We start from the raw sequence: 23,450 nt of genomic DNA on the forward strand, positions 1-23,450 counted from the left end.
CAGCCTTAGGTCAGACAGTCCCAATGCTACAGGTTGAGGTATCTCCCCTTCATACAATAGCTATTTGTCATTACTCATGTATCAGTGGTGGAATGTAGCCATTATTATTTCTGCTCCACCGCATCTCAGAGGGGAGCACTCTTCATTCCATTTATTTGGGCACAAACTCAACCAACTCTAACGGTAAAAGCCTTCTTTTGCATCATTGCATAAGTAACAATTACCCAATGTTATAATCTACATTATCATTAGTCATTTTCCACAGTGGCTGCCTATACTTTTCACATGTGAAGTACCTCATGTTCACACTGATGGACTTTTACCCAAGTAACATTTTAAATGGAGCACTTTTAATTTGCAACAAAGTGCCTCGAAAGTGTGGTACTTTCACATTTAAGGATGCACATTTCTGAAGTAGATTCATTCACCACATTCTTTATAACTGTAAAATCCACAGCTTTTTAAAGCTTTCTATGCTCATGAATCAAAGGAATAGTGTCTAAACCAGACTTAGAGAGACTGATCCATGCGTTTGTCTCCAGCAGGTTAGACTGCTGTAACGGCCTGCTCACTGGGCTCTCTAAACGGGCTATAAGACAGCTGCAGTACATCCAGAACGCTGGTGCCCAGAGTCAGGACTAAACAAGGTGAGGCTGCGTTTCAGTTTTATATTCCCAAAATCTGGAACAGTCTTCCAGAAAATGTGAGACAGGCCTCAACTGTGACTGTTTAAATCCAGGCTGAAAACAGTTCTATTTAGCTGTGCATATGGCAACTGAAAGTATTTTATCTGCACTCTTCACTTTTAATTTAATTAATTAATGATTATTTTTAATGTTTTTATTGCCTTCTTGTGATTTTATGTAGCTGAAAAGCACTTTGAATTGCCTTGTGTACGAATTGTGCTCTACAAATAAAATTGCCTTGCCTAGGCTATTAACCTCCTCGGGCAGACAAATAAGTGTGACTTTTAATTATTTTTTGGTCATAAAAGCTGTGAAAAGAGCAGAGTAGTGGAACTGACTTTGAAACACTCTGACAAAAATTAGTTTTCTCCGACCTGTTCTCTTGGCATCTCTGTTTTCAGATTGGATTAATGCCACCTTGTGGTGCTGGGTGATGTCAGCACACAGAGAGTAAGAACCACTGATGTAGGAATACCACACAGACTGGTTGAATAAATGTATTTATTACACATTTTTAACCTAAACACAACATTTTTGGTACCACAATTCTTTGAAAAAAAAAACATCTTGAGGAACAGCTTTGAATATAGTGCAAGAAGAAAAAAAAACAGCAGCCCAGGGGACCTTTTTTTCCTTTTGTTCTGAAGAAAAAAAAAAGAGGAATCTTGAAGAGTTTGTTTAAGCAAACAGTGGTTTGATATAGTTCTACTGGCTCAATCATGTATTGATATTTACACAAATAACCTCCACCAAATACATACGCAGCGTTTTTTATGAACATTTTTTAATGCACTAAAGGCCACCGTTGTAGTTGTACAATCAACTGTCTACAGTCTTTCACCAGTTTATTCGACCAACAGCTATAAGACCAAATGTGAGTGAGAGCAGCAGCGTCTTTATGCAGACTTCAGATCCTGGTGCTGCTGCGGGAAGGATGACAAGAAAGAAAGTCAGAAAACCACATTGAACTTCTCCGATTGTTTTCTCTACCAGGTTAGCAGGTGACAGTTTTATGCTTTTGACAAATTTGCTCTCTCAAAAAGACCGATTGATTCATTCTTATCAACTCTGTGCAGCACATGGAATCCCTGTACGAGTCACAAGAATGCCTGACCCAAATAATGACATGTTCTTTTACCCGACAAAGACTAAGCAAAGACAGATAACATTTTCAAAACCTTCCACGTGCATTACACAATAGCACAGAGCAAATACCTGCTCTCCCCCCTCCAACCTACAGTCACGTGAAAAAGAAAGTGTACCCTCTTTTGATTGTAATGATTTACATATCAAACATTCACGTGGTCATTATCAAGTCTTAAAATGGTGTAAACACGACCTCAGGTGAACAAAAACACAACATATTACGCCATGACATTATTTAACTATGCCGGAATGCAGGAGTTTGATAAACTAAGGACACTTTATAATTCAGTAGCTTGTAGAAGCGCCTTTGGCAGCAATAACGTGTAGTAACTGTTTCATGTATGATGCATGACTCTGGACATCATTGTGGGGAATCCTCCCCACTCGTTTTTACAACGTTGCCTTAGTTAATTGAGGTTTTCAGAGATTTGTTTATGCACTGCTCTCTTAAGGTCCCACCACAGCATTTCAAGCAGGTGGAGGTCTGGACTTTTGACAGAGCCAGTACAGCACCGTGATTCTTTCTCAGTCACCCGTTTCCACCAAGCTTTAGGTGTCAGACAGATGGCCTCACATTTGATTGTGGGATACTTTGGTATATAGATGAGTTCGTGGTGGACTTAATGACTGTGAGACGCCGAGGTCCTGCGGCTGCAAAACAAGCTCAAATCATTCACCATTCTGCTTGACAGCTGGTATGAGGTGTTTGTGCTGATATGCTGTGTTGGGTGTTCACTAAAAGTGGTGCCGTGCATTATGAACAAACATCTGCACTTTGGTCTCGTATCTCCAAAGGATATTGTTCAGAAGTCTTGTGGTTTTGTTCAGATGAAACTTTGCAAACTTGAGCGGTGCTGCCATGTTCTTTTTAGAGAGAAGAGGCTTTCTCCTGGGAACAGTTTTAAACAAGCCAGTGTTTTTTCAATTGTACTGTATTAACTTTAACTTTTAACATGCGGCCTCTAGAGTCTGAGATGTAGCTCTTGGATAATTTGTAGTTTGTCTGAGCATTGCATGGTCTGACTTTGGTGTGAACTTCTTAGGACGTCCACTCCTGGGAAGATTGGGAAATCTCTTGAATGTTTTCCACATGTGAATAATCTTTCTTACAGCAGAATGAATGGATTCCAAATGGTTTGGAAATGACCTCTCGGCATACTTTTTGTTCGATGACTAATGACATGGCATAATATGTCACGCGCTGCTGTTCTTCTGAAGTTGCATTTCCCTAATTTCCTTAACACCAGAGCAAATAAAGAAAAAAGGAATTGTGCTGTGTTTACGTGTGCTGTAGCCTATTTGGAACAACTTGTTACACACTGTATTTTGTCTGCTTAGCTAGGCCTCTATTGGTTTATATACATTTCCACTTAAAATGAAGATCTATGTGCCAAGTCATAAAACACTGAGATATCGAGCTGTTTGCCAATGATCTTTTATCAGATACACAGAGTAACTTATAAACAAAAGTCTGCGTTCATTTCCTCTAGTGTTACCTTTGCCATAAGTACATTATTTTGTCGGTGCAATGCCAATTAAAACTGTAAATAGGACATGATGTTTTAGAAACAATAGACTGTGTTCAGCTCTGAAAAATGAAAACTTGGATTAGGTGAGGGTCGTTTACATTGTTACACCAACTTTAGGCTGACTTGAAATGACTTCAGAATCAATGCAGAGACAATGTTAAGGTGCTAAAGCATGTTTCATACTCTGCACTGTTGTGAATTATTTTGTTAATAGCATGCTGCAGAAATGGACTTTACCGTGTGAGGACATTCTCTCTGAAATTGAAAGGGACACAAAAGTGAGACGTTAGAAGCGCCGTGTTCAACGGATCTGGAATGACTGCTTGCTTAATAAGTGACAAAAAAGGAATTCCTCAAACACACACCTTCGATCGTGAACGTGGTCTCCATCCCCGCATGGATGTGGTCGGTCACGTGACAATGAAGTAACCATGTCCCAGGGTTACCAGCCACCATTTCCACAGTCTGGAAAGTCCCGGGGAACAGATCAAAGACATCTGCACGGTGCACACGGTCCGTCTGTAACATGCACACACACAGTTTATGCAGTTGAAAAGGGGAAACAAAAAGAGGAAATGAGAAAAAACAACCTGAGCAGAGGAAGTTCCTTTGAGAGCACACAGACTTTTTCAAGCCAGGAGTGACTGCAAACAGACCTTGTAGGTGAAAGTCTCAGCGTGGAAGTGAACAGTGTGCATGTCCACTTCGTTGCCCATGCCCAGAAGATACCAGTCCACTTTCTGGCCTTGCGTCATCATCAGACCGTGGAGGTTACCATACAGTTTACCATTTATCCCTGCAATAGACAGATAAACACATACATGGAACAAGCCAACAAAATAAATTAATCCTTGAGACATTTATCAAGAGCAAACTGTACAATTAATTACTTATATTGGAGTCGTATGTGTTATTATTATGTGGATTTGATCTAACCATCTGCTCAGGGTCAGTAGCATTTATTACTGGTTCGATTCTAATTTTAGCACATTGTTTGATTTATGCTTCTGAGGATGGGTTAGGCGTCTTACAACCTTGTTCAAAAGAAAGTTGTGGCGATATGTGAAACGTAAATAAAAACAGAATGAATTATTAAGGAAAGATCATTTTCAATTGAAATTGGAGGTGGGGGGGCAACATATCAAATGTTGAGTGACAATTTTTTCAAAGCTTACTATAAATGTGATGTTTGCATAGCCTCTTCTTTTCTGAAAAAAAAAATGTTTCCCATTGTTGCTTCATATGGGATTTCAGTCTTCTTTGTCATACTTTTTCGTTTTCAACTATGTACCATATGTGTCCAGAGGGTGGTGGGTCTGGACTGGGCTGGAGGCTGGCCAGTTTAGCCCCTGTGCTGATTTTCTTCAGGGCCAAGCCGTTTACAGAATTGTATTGCTGAAATATGAAATACTAATGCACCCTCATACTGTCATGGCACGGCTAGCAAAGTGAACAGAAAAATTGAGTCATCCGACCACAGTACCATCTTCTACTGCCTCTCCATCTTATTCATTCGTTTGATTTCTTTGCGTCATAGATTTAACTTGTGGATGTAGGGTCTCACAGGTAATGGCTTTGATGAGCCTGTTAAGTGATTTTCATCACACCATCAAGACTGTTTTTCATTTACTTAAAACAGAATCTTTAATCAACCAATATAGATGATTAAATCTCCAATTCCTTCGAAATTTCACAAGAAATGTCATCCAAACTATTTGCCCACTCTTTTCATAGAGCTCTGAAGGACTTTGAAGGTCCTTTTTATTCTCAATCCTGTTTCTGACCTGCTCCCAGTTAACTTAATTAGTTGTGAGATGTTCCACGGGGTGCTTTAAAAATAAAATAAAATAAAATTGATTACACAGCCCTTCCGTTGTTTTGTTGCTGCTGAACCAACCAGACAACCATCCAACCCATTTTGAAATGTGTTGCTTCTGTTAAATTCAACATGAACACATATATTTTCAAAAACAAACAAACAAAAAAAATCAGTTCATTCTGTTTTGTTATCTACATTTTACACACAGTCCCATTTCTTGTCAAGGTCTTTTTGTTTCAGTCAATTTCTTTTTGCCCTCTGGCTGCAAGATATATTTATCATGTAGAAAATAGGGCTTTAGTTTAAAAGTACCAGTAGTTATTTTGTTAGTTTTGCACAGGCATTAGCTATGCTGAAGCAATCTTTTGAAATGCTGAAAAAATAAAAGAGGTGTGAAGCAGTAAATCAATAAATATCAGTAAATCTCATCTTTAATCCCTTTTGTGGATAAGGTGGCTCCTCCACTCACTGTTTATCACACTAATGTTCTTCTTACCGTGCATCAGGTTACTCTCCTCAAAGTCTTCATCAGGCAAAAAGGTTTCATGATCAAGGCCAAGGTATGTTTTGATGTTGTCGTTCAGGTACCAGGACTTGTTTTCATCATAAACCATAAAGAGCAGAGCAAACTCCCTGGCTATGTCCATCCTCTGTCTTTCGGGCCCCTTACCATGCCTCAGGGTTCCAGGCCTGCATATTACCAGAGGCCCCAGAAGACCACTGTACAGATCCTGAACATAACACATGGACCTGGTTTGTCACAAATGTTTCAGCTACTATTTAAGCATGCAGTTTAATCTGCAGGTGATGTGCTTCAATGTGATTGTTACCTAATGCAGGGAACACGTACCTTGATGAAGTCAACAGTGGAGTAGTAGGCATAGGAGATGCAGTTAGGATCTGAAACCCCAGGACCAGAGCTTTCAGGAATATCCCATGTCAATTCAAGAATGTGACCTGAGGGTGAAAAAAAGACGACAAGTATAAAACTGTGCTGCTGCCAAGAAAAGCCGGTTTTGGATCTTTATAATCAGAAAAACGGCAGTTTCAGCTTTGTTTTTCGCAGTTAACTGTGATTCTCACCAGGTTTGACGGGAACGTGTGCGCCACTGGCTTTAACTCCATGTGCTCTAATGGAGTATGGTCGGCTGGCTTTGTTCTTGAATGTGATCACTATCTGTTCGCCCACCTCTCCTTTGATTATTGGCCCTACGGGGGAAAAAAAAGAATCGATGTCATCCCCAGTCTTTGGCAAAAACAACATAAAGAGCAGCTAAGCTTACCCAGAATGCCCAAGTGTTGCTCGTTATAGTGTCGTTTCTTCTGAACTTTGAAGGTTTCATCTGTGTATTCTCTATACACCACTTTCTTATAGCGGGAGCCAATCCTGTTCTCCCCTTTACCCACAAATATATTGCCTGGACTGGGAGACATGTACCAATTTGCTTTGGTTAACAAACAGTAATAAGCAACACCACTAATCACAGGCTCAGACTCCAACACCAAAATACATCATCTCACTCGCACACCTGTCCTCTGCCGTGGTATGGTGTTTCTCCAGCTCCCAGTCTCTGTCAGGTGAGTAGTCCCACTCTATTTCCTCAGCACTGATAAAATATTGCACAATCTTCCTTGGTGTCATGTGTGTGAGCTTGAGGTTTGTTCCTGGGCAGACGTTCACTCGGTATAGCTGCCTCATGCCAGCTGAGTAGTGATCGGTTGTTCTGCAGCTCACCTCATACACACCTGTGAGAAGCACGAAACAAGGTTATGGATATGGATGTACGTTTCTTGCACGTGCAGTAGATAAAAATCTCTCTGAGCAGGCTTAAGTTTTTTTTTATTTTTTTTTATGGGAGGGTTAGATATCATTTTTCACGTTTTTCAAATCATTAGTCATCATGGAGAAAAGTGCCTGTCAAATGTTATGTGAATAATACAGAAAATACCATCTAAAACACATTTTACAAACACTTTCAATGCCCACAGTGCGTATTTACAGTATGACATCATCATGCACTCACAAGGCTTTATAAAAGTCTATAAATCTTTGTGATCAGATATGGTCCAAACAATAAAAACATGAACCACTTTCCCTTTGGCATGGAGTTTCAAAGAAGAGCGCAAGGAAAACTGATAAAACATTACGTCTACCTCGTTACAAACAAAATGAATGATGATTGTCACTTTCTGGATTCATCTCTATTGCATTATCTGCATTGTGTGACTTTCTGGTTTGTAAAACATCTGAAAATAGTTAAACACAGAGATGGCCAGAGGGGTTCTTAACATCAGACAAGTCACTAGTTTTCTGTAAAGTGACTAATTGGGTAACTAATAGAATATTATATAAACTCTTAGGTAGTTTTCCATGAGTTCCTCATATGTTTTATAAGCAAAAATCTCAGTTTATAGAGAAACTAGTCACTAAAGCTGTTAGATTAATTTAGTAAAAAAATGCCCCTATATGTGATTTGGTGGAATAGAGTGAAAAGAGCGGTCTCTCCAGTAAAGCACAGAACATGGGAACTCTGTAAATTTAGACTATGTTTTGGGATCACTGACCTAATTTGCTTGGATGGTTGAACTGTCATGCGCAGAATGTTACACAGTAAGCACAATGCTTCGAATGAAAAATATTTGCAAAGCCATGGGAGAAGCACATTAATGAGGGAAACAATGGTGACGAGCTCCATGAACTAATGAATTCCTTCTTTTTTTGAGGAACATACAAGATGTGGATTTTTGAAACTCATATATGAATATTTATTAAAAGTGTGCCTGAATGGGATTTGTAAAGATTTTTTTTCAACCATAGAGTATTCTATTGACAGATGATCCAAACAAATAACACTGCTTACCCTGAGGTCTACACTTCCCGTTTTACTGAAATGAATTTACTAGTTTCACTTGTAAATCCACATTAGTGATTTTGTGTAAGGGCACTTTTCTTAAGCGCTATATCTAAAGACAACTAAGTAAAAATAGTCTGATATTACAAAGAGGCCTGTTGATGCTCCAGCGTCATTCTCTGTGGTATTTCCCTTTGACTGAATAATGACAGGAAGGAAGACCCCCTTCTAAATCTGCAAAGGACAAATCCGCCTGTTACAAAGAACCTGCAGCATGGATAATCAGTGGGTCTTCTTTTAAGTGGCAGCGTTTTAGCGAATAAATGCACATCAAGGGTGATAGGACTGACCGTGAGTTTTGGGCTGCATGACAACAGATGCAGTGGTGTGAGGGAAAAGGCTGACAGTATCACGCGTTGTGCTTTGTTTCTTGAAGGTATTTCCCTCGAAATAGACACCATGGATGTCTGCTTCAGTCCCTAACCCATAGGTGTACCACATAACTTTGTCCCCAGCACACATTTCCAGTCCCTTTAGGTTCCCATACATGAGTCCGTTTACAGCTGAAATGACAGGGCATATTTTATCAGGGGAATACACACTTAGACTTGAAATAAGGTATGTTTGCAACCATCTTTATCAATAAAATTCTACTCAAACCTAATTCAGACATTCAGTTAGAACTACACATCCTTTGTCTAAAACACTGATTACCATGCATCTTATTGCTCTCCTCAAAGTCCTCATTTTCTTCATCTGTCTCATTGGTGCCAAACATCTCAATATTCTTCTCCAAATACCAGCTCAGATTTTCATCCATGACAGAGAAAAGCAGGAAGAACTCCTTATCCACACCCTTCTGTTAAAACAGTCAGAAGGAAACAATCCAGGAAACAGTTTCGAGATGCAGGCCAGGGCTTACACAATGCAGTTAGTTGTATACTGTTGTCAGCCTTATTGGGCCTGAAACAGTAACTATAACTTGGGGCATATTTGACAAGGGAGACAATATACATTCAGTGCTTAAAAGGTCCTTAAATGTGAGAACTTTCCTTTAAAACACAGTATTTGTTTGGAATCTTGAGCATGGTTGCTGGACAGACAATAACAAGAAAATGGCTTAAACCAGCCACGCCCTCCAAAGAAAAGTAGTATGATATTATTAATGACATTTTTAGAATGGGAAAAAAAATAAATAAATAAATAAATAAAAAAATCACCTTCTCCTTAAGGCTACAAAATAGCTAATTTAAGGAAATATGGGAGCAGTGGAAGAGGTACGTTTTCTCGAAAAGCTCCTCTTTTGTTTAAATTCTTTGCTTATATTTCTCAGTACTGTGTGTCTATGCACCTGTACACCAATGTTTTTTTTTTTAAGTAATTCAATATAAAAGCAATCACCTGGATTCCATTCTCTCCTAGCGCTCCTCTTTTGCACACAAGCAGAGGTCCAACCAATCCAGAGTTTGTGTCTCTGGCAGGATCGGTGGCAGAGTAGTACAGGTAAGTGATACAGGGAGAATCAGATGAAGAAGGGCCTTCCAGCACCTGCCAGCTGTAAGTGAAATTCTCACCTGGGCCAACATGGGAGCCTGGCTTGTTAACACCTACGGTATTGCAGACAAAAGATTTTTTTTTTAAAAAGCACAGACTACATATTTTCAGTTTTTTACTTTTCTTTTACCTTCTACTACTCAAAAGCAGTTTGAGCTGAACTCGGGTCACAAAAATGGACATATTGCCCTTAATTGTTGGCCAGCTGAAAATAATAGGTAATGTATCTGACTTCTGACTTGGTGTCCAACCTACAACTATTTTAAAAATTGACCTCCTAAGTCTTACTTAGGTATGAGCACGTAACTGCCGCAGGGTCTCCCAAAGGGAATGACGCTGTGAAAACGATAAACTCTGACGGCTCAGACTGTAACCTTTCAAAGCAAAGCAAGTGAAAATGCATACACATACACCGCTTGTAAAGAAAACCTCCTGATAAAACACTAAACCTGTTGTAAGTGGTGTCAGTCAATGGTATTTCAAATTAGTACTCCTAATGTCAAATTATGCTTTATGAGTTCTGGATGAGTGCTGTTACACTTATAAACAGTGCTGTAAACGTGCCCGAATTAGCCAAACGGCACATTTTAATTCTAGTATGTCTTTTTTGTTAGGCTATTGATAGACTGGTAGCTTGTCAAGAGGTGTCCCCTGCCTCTCACCCTATGACAGCTGGAACAGGATGAAGTGAGTAGATGGAGAAGCTTTAGGATTTGAACCAGTAATCTTCAGGCCACCAGCCTGATTTGCTCAAATCTGGGGTTACTCACTAATCAAGTTTTCGAAAGCATGATCTCTATCAATATGCTGCAAAATAACAGGCTAAAATCAGCCCTGCATGGCAATAGCCCCTTTCACACTGAGGAATAACCCGCGTTTAATTCGCGAATTAAGCGTTTCCGCTGTTCCTTTCACACTGACGACCCGGGCTGGCGTGTCAACTCGACTCGCCTTTCGACCCGCGTCTTTTTGCCGAGCCGAGTTTGATGTGAACGCAATTGACGCGGGTCGGACGTGGGCGTGGCGTGACGTGAGGAGTTTAAAAGACAGAATGGACAGCTGATTCAGAACAACAGCGACAGGTGAGGACAAGTTTCACTCTGTTTTACTTCAAGTTCGAGACATTTTTGAAGATGGCCAACTGGGAAGACAAGGAGGTCCGTGAGCTCCTCAGCCTCCGAGCAGAGGACGTTATTTACCGCCACATGTCGGGGACGGTGAAAGATGGACCTCTGCTGGAAGGGCTGGCGAGAAAGATGGGAGAGCGCGGTTTCCCACGCACCAAGACGCAGGTGACCAACAAACTAAAGGCCATGAGGAAAAAGTTCCATGCGGTTAATGACCACAACGGCAGGAGTGGCAGAGGGCGATTGGACTGGCCAAATTTTGACATGTGCCACGCCATCTGGGGAGGAAGCCACTCTGTATTTAACCCTACCTCCGACGCATGGCTTGTGCCTACGTCATTGTACACGCCCAGCATTTTATGTGTTTCGTGTGACGCTCTGCCACTAGGCAACGCCCCCTGAACTCGGCTTCAGGCAACACGGGTCACCTAACACGCCAAGCGTTCACATTGGCAATTTGGACCCGCTATGGTAGCGGGTCTCAGTGTGAAAGGGGCTACTGTAACAGACTGCTTCCTAACCATCCTCGTAGCCGCTTCCCTGGAAGTGTTTGTCATAGTGAAGGCCGTGTGGCTGGATGCTGTAGTGTCTGTCAGCCTTATTCACGAATGTCACTCTGAGAATGTCTCCCTCCTCTGCTCTCAGGACTGGACCTGGACACAAGCGGAAGAACATTGCAATCAGATAAGAGCTGCTGAGAAAACTTATTTCAAAGACAATGCGATGTACGAGTAAACAAGATACAAAGAAGGACGTGGGATTTTTTTCCCCTCCTTGAAAAGAAGGGAAGCGTTACCCAAGATTCCAAGATGTTCAGGATTGGGTGTTGTTGATTTTAAAGTGGTGAAGGTATTGTCTGTGTACTCTCGGTATATCACTTTCAAGTAGCGACCTCCAATCCTTCCACCGTCTCTGCCAAAAAATACCTCTGGTGCACTGTAAAAGAAGGAGAGTGGGGATGTGGGAGGAAAAAGACAACAAAGGAGCAAAGCTGGTTTAAGTGAATAAACTGTGGGGGATTTCTTTGTAAGGGAAAACTGAGAAGAAGAAAAAAAAATCTACAAGACAAAGGGGGTTTTAATGTCTCCTGTCAGAGAGTAATGACAATAGCACACAATAACAACCAATCCACTGCATCCTTATCCACGATGTTTAGACACAGCAAACCACTGGAATGACCAGCTTACATATAATCAGCCCCGTCTAGAGGCCATACACACAGACAGAGAGCCAGGCTTGAAGGGTTAGGCACAGTGGGGAAGTAGCCGGATTTGGCACAATCGTTTACTTGGCTTTTGAATTACAGTGAGCTAAACGATGACTTAACTTTAACTTCTGCAATGACACTCTGTTAACACTCGGTAGTATGTCACTGATAATAAAGCACATGTCTGCCCACCTGTCTGCTTCAATAAGGGACACATTGTTTATCAAATCCTTTTCTGAGGGAGCATAGCTCCACAGGACTGTTTCTGCTGCCAGGTAGAAATTCCTCACAACGTCACTCATCACTGTGGAGCCGGCCGAGGTGCCACATGACTTCACTTCATAAAAGGCCTGCATCCCAGCTGGAAAAAAAGACGACACACAAGCACAAAACACAATTTACATATCTGAAAAATGCTGATGAAATTAGGAAATCTGCTATCAGCCGTGACATCCAGTGGTTAGAAATTAGACCGAAGTCTAAAGGGTCAGATTTAATAGTCCGTAGAGTTTAGTTTACATGGTCAACTTGCTTATTTTCAAAAAGCTGTAAGGCGAAAGAAAATCCAGAATAGAAACAAACAATCACAAACTGTGTGGTTTGCTGGGTAAACAGAGTTATAAAATCATTTCATATCATATCATATCTATGGTACTTTTATCTCTGTTGTGCAAGTATAGCTCGTTCAGCTGTTTGTTCAATAGACTTCAGACAGTGTTAAATGCTCATCCCAGCATGTTTGCTGTAGAACTACACGCCCTGAAAGAGAATTCTAAAAACACTGATATCCTATATGATACTTCAAGTGCAATTATTATTTATGTATGTTGAGCAAATCTGGCTCATTCAGCTATATGTTCAATGGACTTTGGACAGTATTATTTTCACATCTTGGCATGTTTGTAGTAGAACCGCACACCCTGCTCTTAGAGTGATTGTAATGGGTCAATACAGTTAAAAAAAAAACAGCACCGTCATACACGGTACTTCAAGTGTTTAAATTTATGTATGTTGAGCAAATCTGGCTCATTCAGCGATATGTTCAATGGACTTTGGACAGTATGAAATACAAACTGTGGCTTGTTTATAGTAGAACAACACGCCCTGCTGTGAGAGTGACAGTGAGCAACGGTACCCCCTAGAAACGCATTCTCCCCTGTCAGCAACTCTTAATAGCTAGTTCGAGAGGTCAGAGGTTAAATCAGAGGTTAATGGTCAGGTGTCTTACCCTGCAAATGGTCATTAACCTGGCAGCTCAATAGCCACTTTCCTGACATTTTCGGCACCATCTCGGCTGTAGCAAACGTGGCTGGGAACAGGCTGAGGGTGTCTGTGCGGTGGCCGCGGTCCAAGAGTGTATTCCCATGGAAAAAGGCAGAGTGGATGTCTACCTCATTACCCATGCCAAACAAATGCCAGGCTACTGCACGGTGCTGGCATAGCTCGATTCCAGGCAGGTTACCATATGTATACCCATTAATAGCTGTCGCACAGAGACAAACACAGACAGATTAATTAAAACAGCATGCATATACTTGTTTCAAGAACTGATGCAGACACCTGCTGTATTCGGGAAAGGATTTGGTGGGGCAAAAAAATGCAAAAAAAAAAACAATTTTACAATGAATAATACAGTTCAGGTAAAAAAAAATATATACGTGCAACTGTGTGAGAAAGCACCTGAGGAAGGACGAAAAAAAAACTCACCGTGCATCAAGTTTGACTCCTCAAACTCTGGGTCATCCATGTTGACCCCTGCTGGATCAGAGCAGTTCTGAATGTTGTCGTCAAGATACCAGCTGAGGTTTTCGTCCACCACATTGAACATCAAGAAGACGTCCTGGTCCACGTCGTGGCGGGCGGACTCGGACTTTGATGGAGCTTGTTCATTAGCTTCTTTCAAGATTCCTGTACCCAAAAAGAGGAAGAAAAATGATGAAAAAGCACATTTAATCCGTGGTTCCCAGCCACCTTTGCGTTCATTGTGAGGCTTCTTTGGTAGTCTTCCAACATAGTCATTAAGGACTTAAGATTAAGGTAGTGGCTTACCTTTTTTTTTTCCATTATTGGTTTAAATAAAGGTTTAGCTGCTGACACTATGATTATGCAAATAAACGTGTGCTGTCTTGATTTGGAATACATTAGATACAAGCAGCTAAGCTGCTCACTGCATGTTGAATCAGAGGATTTTAGTCAGGTCTCATTACCTTTTTTGCATGTTAGTAATGCTCCAATAAGTCCCGAGGCGATGTCCTTGGGTGCGTCTAAATGAGAGTGGTAGACCCAGATCAGACAGTTGGCATCGTCATCAGTGGGAGCAAATTCTGGTTTGACTTCCCAGCGGTAAGTGTAGCTGCCTCCTGGAGGAACCGAGTCGTCCCGCTTCAAGTTTTTTGAAGTTCCATCCGGATAGAGAGCCCCTGGCACACAAACACACAATGTTTATATTGAGATAATACCGTTTCTGACCTTTTCACCTAACTTCATGCTAGTAATATACTAATAACTTTCAGGAGCCAAAAATTATAGCATTATAACGTTCCTAAAGAGAAGCTTTTTGGACCTGCGTCTGCAAGCTCTTCCACTTCTGTTTTTTAAGCTCTTTGAGTTGCAGAAGTCATTTCTGCAATGCAAGATTTTAGCTCTCAGATGTGAGAAGTGCCTTTTCAATGTGATTCAGGTCAGGACTCTGGACATCTGGTCAGTTTGTACATCTTTTCCTTTATTTTTTCTTTTCAACCATTCTTTTGAGGTGTTGTTTGTATGCTTTGTGCAATTGTCCCTCCGTAAGAGCCAAGAACTTTGCCTCAAACTTCCTTTTCTGACACTTGGTGACACTGCGTTTCACTCTTAACCCATTGACGCCGGATGTTGCGAAGCGCAACATTGTGCCTAACGCCGGTTGTTGCGTTGCGCAACATGGTCCCTAACGCCGGTTGTTGCGTAGCGCAACATTGTTCATTTATCATTATTTTCAAGGCGCATGTAATGCACAATGATTGGTATTTGTTTGGAGAGGATGAGGACGAGGACGAGGAATTTTTTGGCTTTCAAGTAGACTGGCAGTCCGCTGGATTTCGCCCCCGACGTCAACAAAAGTTTACTCGTACACCGGGGCTGAAGATAAGTCCTTTAGATGTGTTCTCGCATATTTTCACTGATGAAGTTTGGGATATGTTGGTGACACAGACAAACTTATATGCGGATCAGGCGCGCGGCCACACACCACTCAACTCGAAGTGGAGCCCCGCGTCAAAGCAGGAGATGAAATCTTTCATCGATCTGCCTAACTTTTGGAATAATCAAACTACTAACTCGCCGGGATTACTGGAGGCAGAGCAAGTGGCTGTATCAGACAAATGTCGCCCGAGTGATGGCACAAGATCGTTTCGACATGATCTGGAGGTAATTATTTATTCTTGCGCTTCATTCTGACGACTTCTCATTCTTATTTGAGTGGCGTTGCCTTTATGTAAAAAAAAAAAAAGAGAGCCCGGTGCGAATTACTGCAGTATGACAACTATGATGTTTTAGAAGTCGTGTCACTGAAGTTTACAGTATAACTGCACAATGCAAGATATATTGCAGTTTTTTTTTTATCATTCATTATTATTGCTGATATTATTATTTTGCAATGACGTCTCTATCATGGCCAGCAATGTAGCTGAAGTGGTGCCTACTACTACTACTACTAATAATAATGATGATAATAATAGTAATGATGATTAGTTATAGTATAGTAATAGTAGTATAATAAATAGCAGCATTGGGTATTATCCTGAATCATGTGTGTGTCTGTGTGTGTGTTTGTGTGTGTATTGACTCATCTTTTTCATTTTTTTTTTAATGAAAATGTGTTGGTGTTAATGCTGAATGAACATGACGGAATAAAAGCAGATAATTTAACCTTTAAAATGCAACTTATTTCATGTCTTTATGTGTTTCAGAGGCTGAGACTATTGAATTGTTCTTAGGTGTTTTCAATTAATTGTTTTTAGTTAAAAAAAACCTCAGGCATTGGGGACCTTTTCTAAAAACTGGCTTAGGCATTGAGCAGCCTTTTTTGCAGGTGCTTTAGGCGCCAATGGGTTAAAGGCCTTCGTAAGCTTCTGATTTCATTTTTTTTTAACATTCAATACCAGAATCAGCAGAACAACCCCACAGCATCAAAGAACCCCCATCGTGTTTCACTATAGAGAAAACAATATTTTCCTTAAGGGCTTTATTATGATTATGGAGCCTACAAATAGAGTGATGGACCCAATGCAGCAACCAAAGCCAAAAGTGCTCTATTTTGGTTGTTTCATCACAGAACATTATTCAAGAAAGACTATGGCTTTTTTAAAATATTGGTCCTGTCTTTTCAGACCTTAATTTCAATAGTAGTGTTCCCCTTGATCTATGTCCTGAGGCTCTTTTTTTTCTTGTTATTTTTGCTGTGATTTTTCCACAATCCAAAACAACAGGAACCAATCCTGTGAGAACAATAGATTTGTGGATTTTGGGGAACCTGCATTATAGTCTTACATTCTTTGGGTGTTTGATAATAGCTTTCCTGATGCTCTAAAGGGAGTTTGCATGTTCTCCCCGTGTACGTGTGGGTTCTCTTCGGGGACTCCGGCTTCCTCCCACCGCCCAAGAACATGCATGTTAGGTTGATTGGTGACTCTAAATTGTCCCTAGGAGTGAGTCTGAGTGTTTGTGTGTCTCGTTTGTCTCTGTGTGGCCCTGTGATGGACTGACGACCTGTGCAGGGTGCACCCTAGGGTGTAAATGGATGGATGATACTCGAAGGCAGCTCTTTTATTCACCATTGTAAAATGACTGGGCACCTTTTCATATGGAAATAAAAACACGATTTATTTGTTATTTCAGGACACACTAACACTGCAAAATAAGCACAGGTGAGTTTTATGTTTTATTTAGTTTCATGAGCTAATTGTAATTAATCAAAGCGCAAATGATTGTGTCCAGAGTACATTTAAAAAAAATTCTTCTTTCTCTTTATTCAGCCCTTTCTGTTGTTGTCCTTCTTCAATAATTGAATTACCAAAATTATGAATGTACAAAATTGTGTCATTTGCTCTGAATGTATGGGTGCAATTGTGATATTTGAAAAGATTAAAAGACTTAAAGGGGAACTCCGGTATTTTCAACATTAAGCCTCTTTTCTGAGTCGTCTGCAATGTTTTAGAAAATGCAATACACCTAGCAGCATTTCCGGTGCGAGAGAACTACAAAAACATGTCCGCTATCGACGAACATCCAGTCTTCAATACAACTCAATGGGATTTACAAAATGTCAAATAAAACACGACAGAAGCAACTTTTCGCTACGAAATTTGATATGGATTACCAGTGCACACCAGTAACCGCTCCGGTGAGTTTATTATTTTGAAAACGGACGTTTATTGTGCTTTTACGGACCTTTTAAGACATGCACATGACTAGCCGTTCTGAAGCAGGTTGAGAAGAATCAAAATTAGGCAAATACCAGAGACAGCAGTAAACATCAAAAAAGCGGTGAGGGGGGTTCTAAAACATTGCAGACGACTCAGAAAAGAGGCTTAATGTTGAAAATACAGGAATTCCCCTTTAATATTTCTTTTGACAGATAACCTTTACAGAGATCTTTTTTGTTCCAGCTGTTATCATTCACGGGATTCCTCCTCTTTTCCAACATGTCATTCTTAATGCCCAAGCTGCTGTGTATACAGGTCTGCTGTGACATAACAGAAATGCTCTGTAAATATCTGTAGAAATATTAACATTAAATCATAAAGCAAGAGAGGAATAATCTGTTTTGAGAGAGAAAAAAAATATTTGTTATATATCAGCTTGTGAAAAGGCTGTGAAATTCCTCAGGCAGGATGTTAAGGATGTGTTGCGTAACAAAAAGCTGCAAAGGTCAGAACACTTATTGTGATCTATTCAACAGTATATTCCACACAATAGCTGGTGACTTAAAGGGATAATCCGGAGTAAAATGCACTTTAGATCAATTTACGGGATGTTGGGAGTACATACGTGTAGTTGACATCAAAATCATGTCATTCGGACACATTTCCGTAAAGGTACTGGCTTGATTAAATTCATTCTGGACTCTATATCCGACCACATGAAGACCTCGGGACACTTCGGTTTGGCTTTAGGGACCCTCTACTCACTACCACGTAAGTGTTATGTTGTTTGGAGCTGTAGAAGAGGTATAAAAATAGCGTTTTGTAGCGGCGATACTCGATGCCTTCATCACTTCCAGGCTAACGACTTTTGGCTAAAAACTGTAAAATCGAAATTCTCAAAACACATCCGAATGACATGATTTTGATGTCAACTCAACGTATGTACTCCCAACATCCCGTAAATTGATCTAAAGTGCATTTTACTCCGGATTATCCCTTTAACTGGGGTGTTACTGGCTCTCACCCAGTGGTTGCCGGTACAGACTTCTGCCCACTGAGATCTTCTACAGGGGCCAGTAAGTGGAGAAAAAGGATCAATGTGTATCTCCCACCACTGACTGTCACTTACTTATACTGTAATAAAATTGTCCGGGCTATTTGCCAATGTAACTGGAGCAAAGGTCTTCAAATCACATTCTTTCTGGTTTCGGCCTTCTAGCTTATTGTTATCAGATATACAGCACATAATATAATAAATAATAACCTTAAATGATTACAACTAATGATACTGTCTTGTTATTTTGGAAAACATCCCATTTCCTGGCTAAATATGCCACAACAATATCAAAATAAATACTTTAGCAGAGAAGTGTTCCAGCTTCTCTATGAGCACTCGTGCCACCATCTGAAATCGCTCCTGCATTTTAAAAGGTTTCATTTCGGACATTTTTTTTTTTAAAGATGCTTGTGCCAAATTTGTGTTTGAGATATGATTCAGTGATCTGGCTTAGTATGGCGTTTAGCAGTGTTGCGTCACAGCAAGAAGATTTCAATCTCTGCGGGGGTCTTTCTGTGTGGAGCCTGCATGTTCTCCTCCTGCATACATGGGTTCGTTCCAGATTTTCCGCTTCCTCCCACAGCCCAAAAGCATGCATGTGAGGTTAACTGGTGATTCTAAATTGAACTTGAGAGTGAGAGGGAGCGTGCATGGTTGGTTGTCTCATTTGTCTTTGTGTTGGCCCTGCTATAAATTGCCAACTTGCCCAGGGTGTATCCTGGCTTTCGCTCAATGGCAACATCGGATAGTGTTTACTGTTCACTACGAGATACTTTACCTTCTGCATTCTTCTCATAGAAAACGCCATGGGGATGCATGGTGTAGTTTCTGGTCGCAAAGTTCTTTAGGTGGACTAAAATAACCTCATCGACCTCAGCTCGCAGAATGGGTCCCAGAAAGCCCAACCATTCAGGTCGGGGAGCCTGACGGCTGTAAGAAGCATCTGTATACTGTCGGAACACAGCCTTCTTGTAAACACTGCCGATGCGGTTAGGCCCCCTTTCCAGGAATATACGAGCATGCCTGTGATGTATATGATCAGAGCGAAGAAAGACAGAAATTACAGAAACGGTGGCAGAAGTATGATGATGAGATAAACTTTCAATCTAGATTTGGAATTTCCTCAGGAAATCATGTGTTTCATAGGTCTCGTAACATTCCATCACATAGGGAAAATTACATGCATTTGTGTCATTATATTTTAAAAGAATTCACTATTGCAACATAGTAAAATTTCCCAAAATGTTATTGTGATTACTGTCTTGCAGACTAAAATTCTTTCAATGTGCATGCAATTCTGCACCACTAACAGTGTCTCTTTACAGCTCTAACAATTAGACATGTTATTGTTATGATTACATGTTTTTCAAGGTTAATGAGCTGTTGCTGAACATGTGACCAGTGCAGTTTTGCTTCTGCATGCAGTTCACGATTAACGCAAGAAGAAGGATGAGCACCTGATGACTCCTGCTGATTTCCTTCCATTAGTTCCCATTTAAAATGTCAAACTGAAGCAAATTTCGGCTTTGAACTGTGACATTCGAAAGCATCGCCCCTTTCTTTAAAGGCCAGAGAAAGGATAATCTTTTTCCTCCGTGGCAAGATGGTTCATTCATTGCTAGGTTGCAATCTACTGTGCGTGGACCTTGTTAATCTGATGCTGTGCTGCTGTTTTAAACAGGTACAAACAGACAAAGTGACATCCAAACAAGATCAAAACTACAGCACAGGTAGCCTGGCTGAGTCATTCAGTAAACTCCAGTATTGCACAAGGACACAACAGCCTGGTTTTACTCATTAAGGCTTAAAACTCATTTATCCCTAATGTGCAAACATTCAGACTGTGCAAATTCGTTAAACCTTTCCAAAGCACATCACAACATCCAGATGTCCCTTTTAATCACAGTTTCTTCTAAGAAATGAATGACGAACTGTGTTTTCTACAGAGATTAGAGCATCTCTGCGAACTTAAAGAAGCCCAGGTGGTTGTCAGGTCGCTTACAAATGAAGACAGGAAGGTCAAACGTGTTTGTTTTGGACACTCGACAACACAGAAACCGCAAACACATTCATTCAGAAAGACTGAGAAAATGTGCCACTAAAATGTTCTCACGTCTCTCTGTTTATTGTTTCATTTTAAAGAGCGAGTACACCAGTGTCATTCAAGAACGTCTTATTTATAAACAGTCTTTCCTGTTTTGTTGCTTGAGGAACTCGTGGGAAACTGAAAGAAGCCTCTAAATTGTGATAGAAGACAGACATAGACATAAAGCACAGAGCAAACTGTTAAAAGCAGCCGCACCCTGATAAGATGTTGCAAACACTGACCTAAAACTAGTTCTCTCAACATTTAATAGACAATTTCTTAGATTGAAAGAACCCCCCCGAAAAAGCAACAAGCACATCAACGCCCTTTGCATGGTTTCGATTCTACATGAGCAAATGAATGGATGATGGCAGCATGCGACATAACAGTTTAAACACATTTTCCCAAGTAAATGCACAGAGCGTGACTCTAGGACAACTCACTCGTCGTTTTCGATGGCTTTGCCGCTAAGCAGGTTTTTTCCACTTGGTGCGTAGTCCCAGAAGTCCTCAATGATCCCCACGTAGTAAATTCTCTCCCTGCTGCGCTTCTCTTCCGCGCCGGTCGAGAAAGCAAACAGCAAACAGCTCGCAAACAGCCCAAAAGTCCGTGCCATGTTCGCCTTTGCTCGCTCTGGGACGGGTGGGGACTGGACGGGACGGGACGGGACGGCGGTTCAGTGGCTCTTTCGGCACAGAGGACAGGCGCAACGCTCCGCGGTCTGACTGTAGACGCGTTTGGAGACCAGCACTTATGAAACTGCAAATGAAAACAGTTAGTCTATTCAGCCACAGGGCACCGATTATGACCGCCTCCAGTGGCACCAGATGGGCAGGGACAATAACCACTCATGCTCTCGCATCAATTATACTTGGATGTAATTGAAGCTGCCTGAGTGGAAATCAAGATAATCGATCTACTTATGCCAAAATGCAAACTCAAGCACCTGTGGGTGCTCAAATTTGGCCGTCACTTTTCCAGAGATGGTGATTAAAGGAGAAGTTCGTTTTATTTTAAACCTGGCATAAAAGACGTTCATCTGCTCACCGATAACAGTTTGGTGAAAGTCGGCGTCGGCAGATATTTAGATCACTCGAGATCCGCGTATATCCGTATAACGGGAGAGAACAGGGTGTGGCAGGAAATGCCCATGAGTTTCCGGCTTGTTGAGATTATTGGCCAATCAGGTCTCACCATCCTCTTTATAAACGCTAGATGGTGAGTCATGTTTTACGATTGAACTCGGGTGTTGAGTGCCATCCGCCCACGTACTGTTGAAACGCTGATAGATCGTATCCCTCTGTGACCTCCCGTGTGTCTGGAACGTTCCCAGTAAGTTTGATTCTCACCTGTCATCAGTCTCTGTTGGATGTATATTAAGCAGGTGGTTTTGCCTCAGGTAGATGCGCTCGTTTCTAAAGGTGGATAAGCCTCACGCTGCTGCTTGCTTGGATCACCTGCCTGATTGGTATGTAACATCCGCATCCCAGAACGTCCAATTACTGCAATCGTTTAGTAATACGTTTTATTTATGCCCAGAATTCTAGACTGGCTCCAAATCCGAAGTAATTGGGACATACCACCGCTTGCCTGACTGCCGCTGTGGCTTAAACTGCAGGAACGCTGCTGCTTTGCCTATAAGTTTGCTTTCGGTGACCTGGATTTTACGCAGCCACTGGTTGCGCGGCGCATATGGTGCCGGATCGATTCGTATCATTGTTTGATAAGGGAGGACGCCGCTGATGTTTGTTTGAGTCATCGTTTATTTTACGTCTCGTGTTAAAACTGTAAATATATTGTTTAAATTCTTTTTTTTTTATATAAACTTCTTTTTTTTAATTAATTCTTATTTCAGGCGCTGGAGAGCTTCCAGTGGTGGGGATCAGGGTCCTTCTGGTGGCAGAGTCTCCCTAGTGTGGTTGCATGTGTCGCACATTTGGGTTTGGGCTGCACCACCGCGTGATTGTGAGAGAGTGACATGTGTGCTGTGGGGTGATTTTTGAGATGTCTTCCTCCTAACCTGCCTCCCCCACTGGTAAGCCTTAGCATTATTATTACAGCCATTTCCTCATTGTTTTTAACTTGTTTTTAAACCATATCTGTTTTAATAAAATATTTTTCATATTGGAACACGTCTACTGCTTTGAGTAAAACGGACCTGAGTGTCTTTGATTTTGGGGTTGCAACTGCAGCATCATATTACATTTTTGTTTAATTCATTTTTAGGTTAGTTCCCTGGGTGAAATTCCCAGGGTGGCGATGTCGGGTTTTAACTGTCAGCTTATATTTCCATTGAGCTCGGTTCGCCACAATCGCATAGACAATACAGCCTCTAAATAAGTCATTATCTGTCTTTATTTCACCAATACTTTAAGCCGAATGAATGAACGATTCATTGCACTGTTCGTTCATAGCTGGATATCGGGGGCTATAGGAAGCTTTCTACATGCGCGTCTATGACTTCATCTCTCTCTCTGTGTGTGTCTCTGTGTGTGTGTGACACACACACAGACACAGAGACAGAGATAATAACAATATGTTTGATTATGAGGCTCCAAACTAGAGATTAACAGAAGGACTCAATGTTTTTGTACCACTTTCTGTCTGACTCTCTAACAAGTTGTCGCCACTTAAAGTGTTAAGACTTACAGATGGTTTATAGATCATCCATTTAAGTTGTGAAAAAACTATTTCAATTCAAACTGGCAATAGGCAAAATTAATGAAGAAAAACGTTTAGGTTTAAAAAAAAAAATCATAAGCAACATAGCCTATCTTTTAATGAATTACAAGTTTAAGATAAATGTTGAATATTTAATTGCATCATGAAAAAAGTCCTTGGTCACAGTTTACAAAATGACACTTAAACGTTATGTACACAGCAAGGGTATTTGATTATTGTGATGAATCTGAAAATTCTTGCCTTTTGCAGCTTCATAATTGTACAGTAGTTGTAGGCTACTGGTGCTTGTGTTTCCAGTGCAAA

The 23,450-nt window shown here is 40.9% G+C and overlaps 1 protein-coding gene across 2 annotated transcripts; it reads right to left on the reverse strand.

The window, feature by feature from the left end:
- Positions 1–1,169: 1,169 nt before the first annotated feature.
- hephl1b (hephaestin-like 1b) lies at positions 1,170–21,576 on the reverse strand. Of its 2 annotated transcripts, none has more exons than XM_075487565.1 (20): positions 20,909–21,576; positions 19,158–19,402; positions 14,128–14,340; positions 13,628–13,828; positions 13,149–13,403; positions 12,113–12,281; positions 11,510–11,649; positions 11,235–11,366; positions 9,434–9,639; positions 8,747–8,891; positions 8,383–8,595; positions 6,710–6,926; positions 6,464–6,603; positions 6,264–6,389; positions 6,031–6,137; positions 5,677–5,911; positions 4,018–4,157; positions 3,727–3,880; positions 3,599–3,616; positions 1,170–1,609 (listed from the first exon to the last, which is right to left on the reverse strand). In XM_075487565.1, the coding sequence occupies exons 1-20, from the start codon at positions 21,079–21,081 to the stop codon at positions 1,524–1,526; spliced, it is 3,315 nt and encodes a 1,104-aa protein (XP_075343680.1). In that variant the 5' UTR covers positions 21,082–21,576; the 3' UTR covers positions 1,170–1,523. The 2 variants fall into 2 exon arrangements, with proteins under 2 accessions (XP_075343680.1, XP_075343681.1); XM_075487566.1 differs by having other exon boundaries at positions 1,170–1,606; positions 20,909–21,575.
- Positions 21,577–23,450: the final 1,874 nt, after the last annotated feature.

Source organism: Odontesthes bonariensis, chromosome 16 (assembly GCF_027942865.1).
Source record: "Odontesthes bonariensis isolate fOdoBon6 chromosome 16, fOdoBon6.hap1, whole genome shotgun sequence".
Taxonomy (NCBI): Eukaryota; Metazoa; Chordata; class Actinopteri; order Atheriniformes; family Atherinopsidae; genus Odontesthes; species Odontesthes bonariensis.

Bases quoted from the DNA above. Each gene is read 5' to 3' on its own strand.
- hephl1b (XM_075487565.1), bottom strand. From the start codon at position 21,081: ATGGCACGGACTTTTGGGCTGTTTGCGAGCTGTTTGCTGTTTGCTTTC. The intron at 11,650-12,112 runs GTGGGCAGACAT...CTTCTTTTACAG, and splicing joins TCCCTTATTGAAGCAGACAG to TGCACCAGAGGTATTTTTTG. The intron at 5,912-6,030 runs GTACGTGTTCCC...TGTTATGTTCAG, and splicing joins CCACTGTTGACTTCATCAAG to GATCTGTACAGTGGTCTTCT.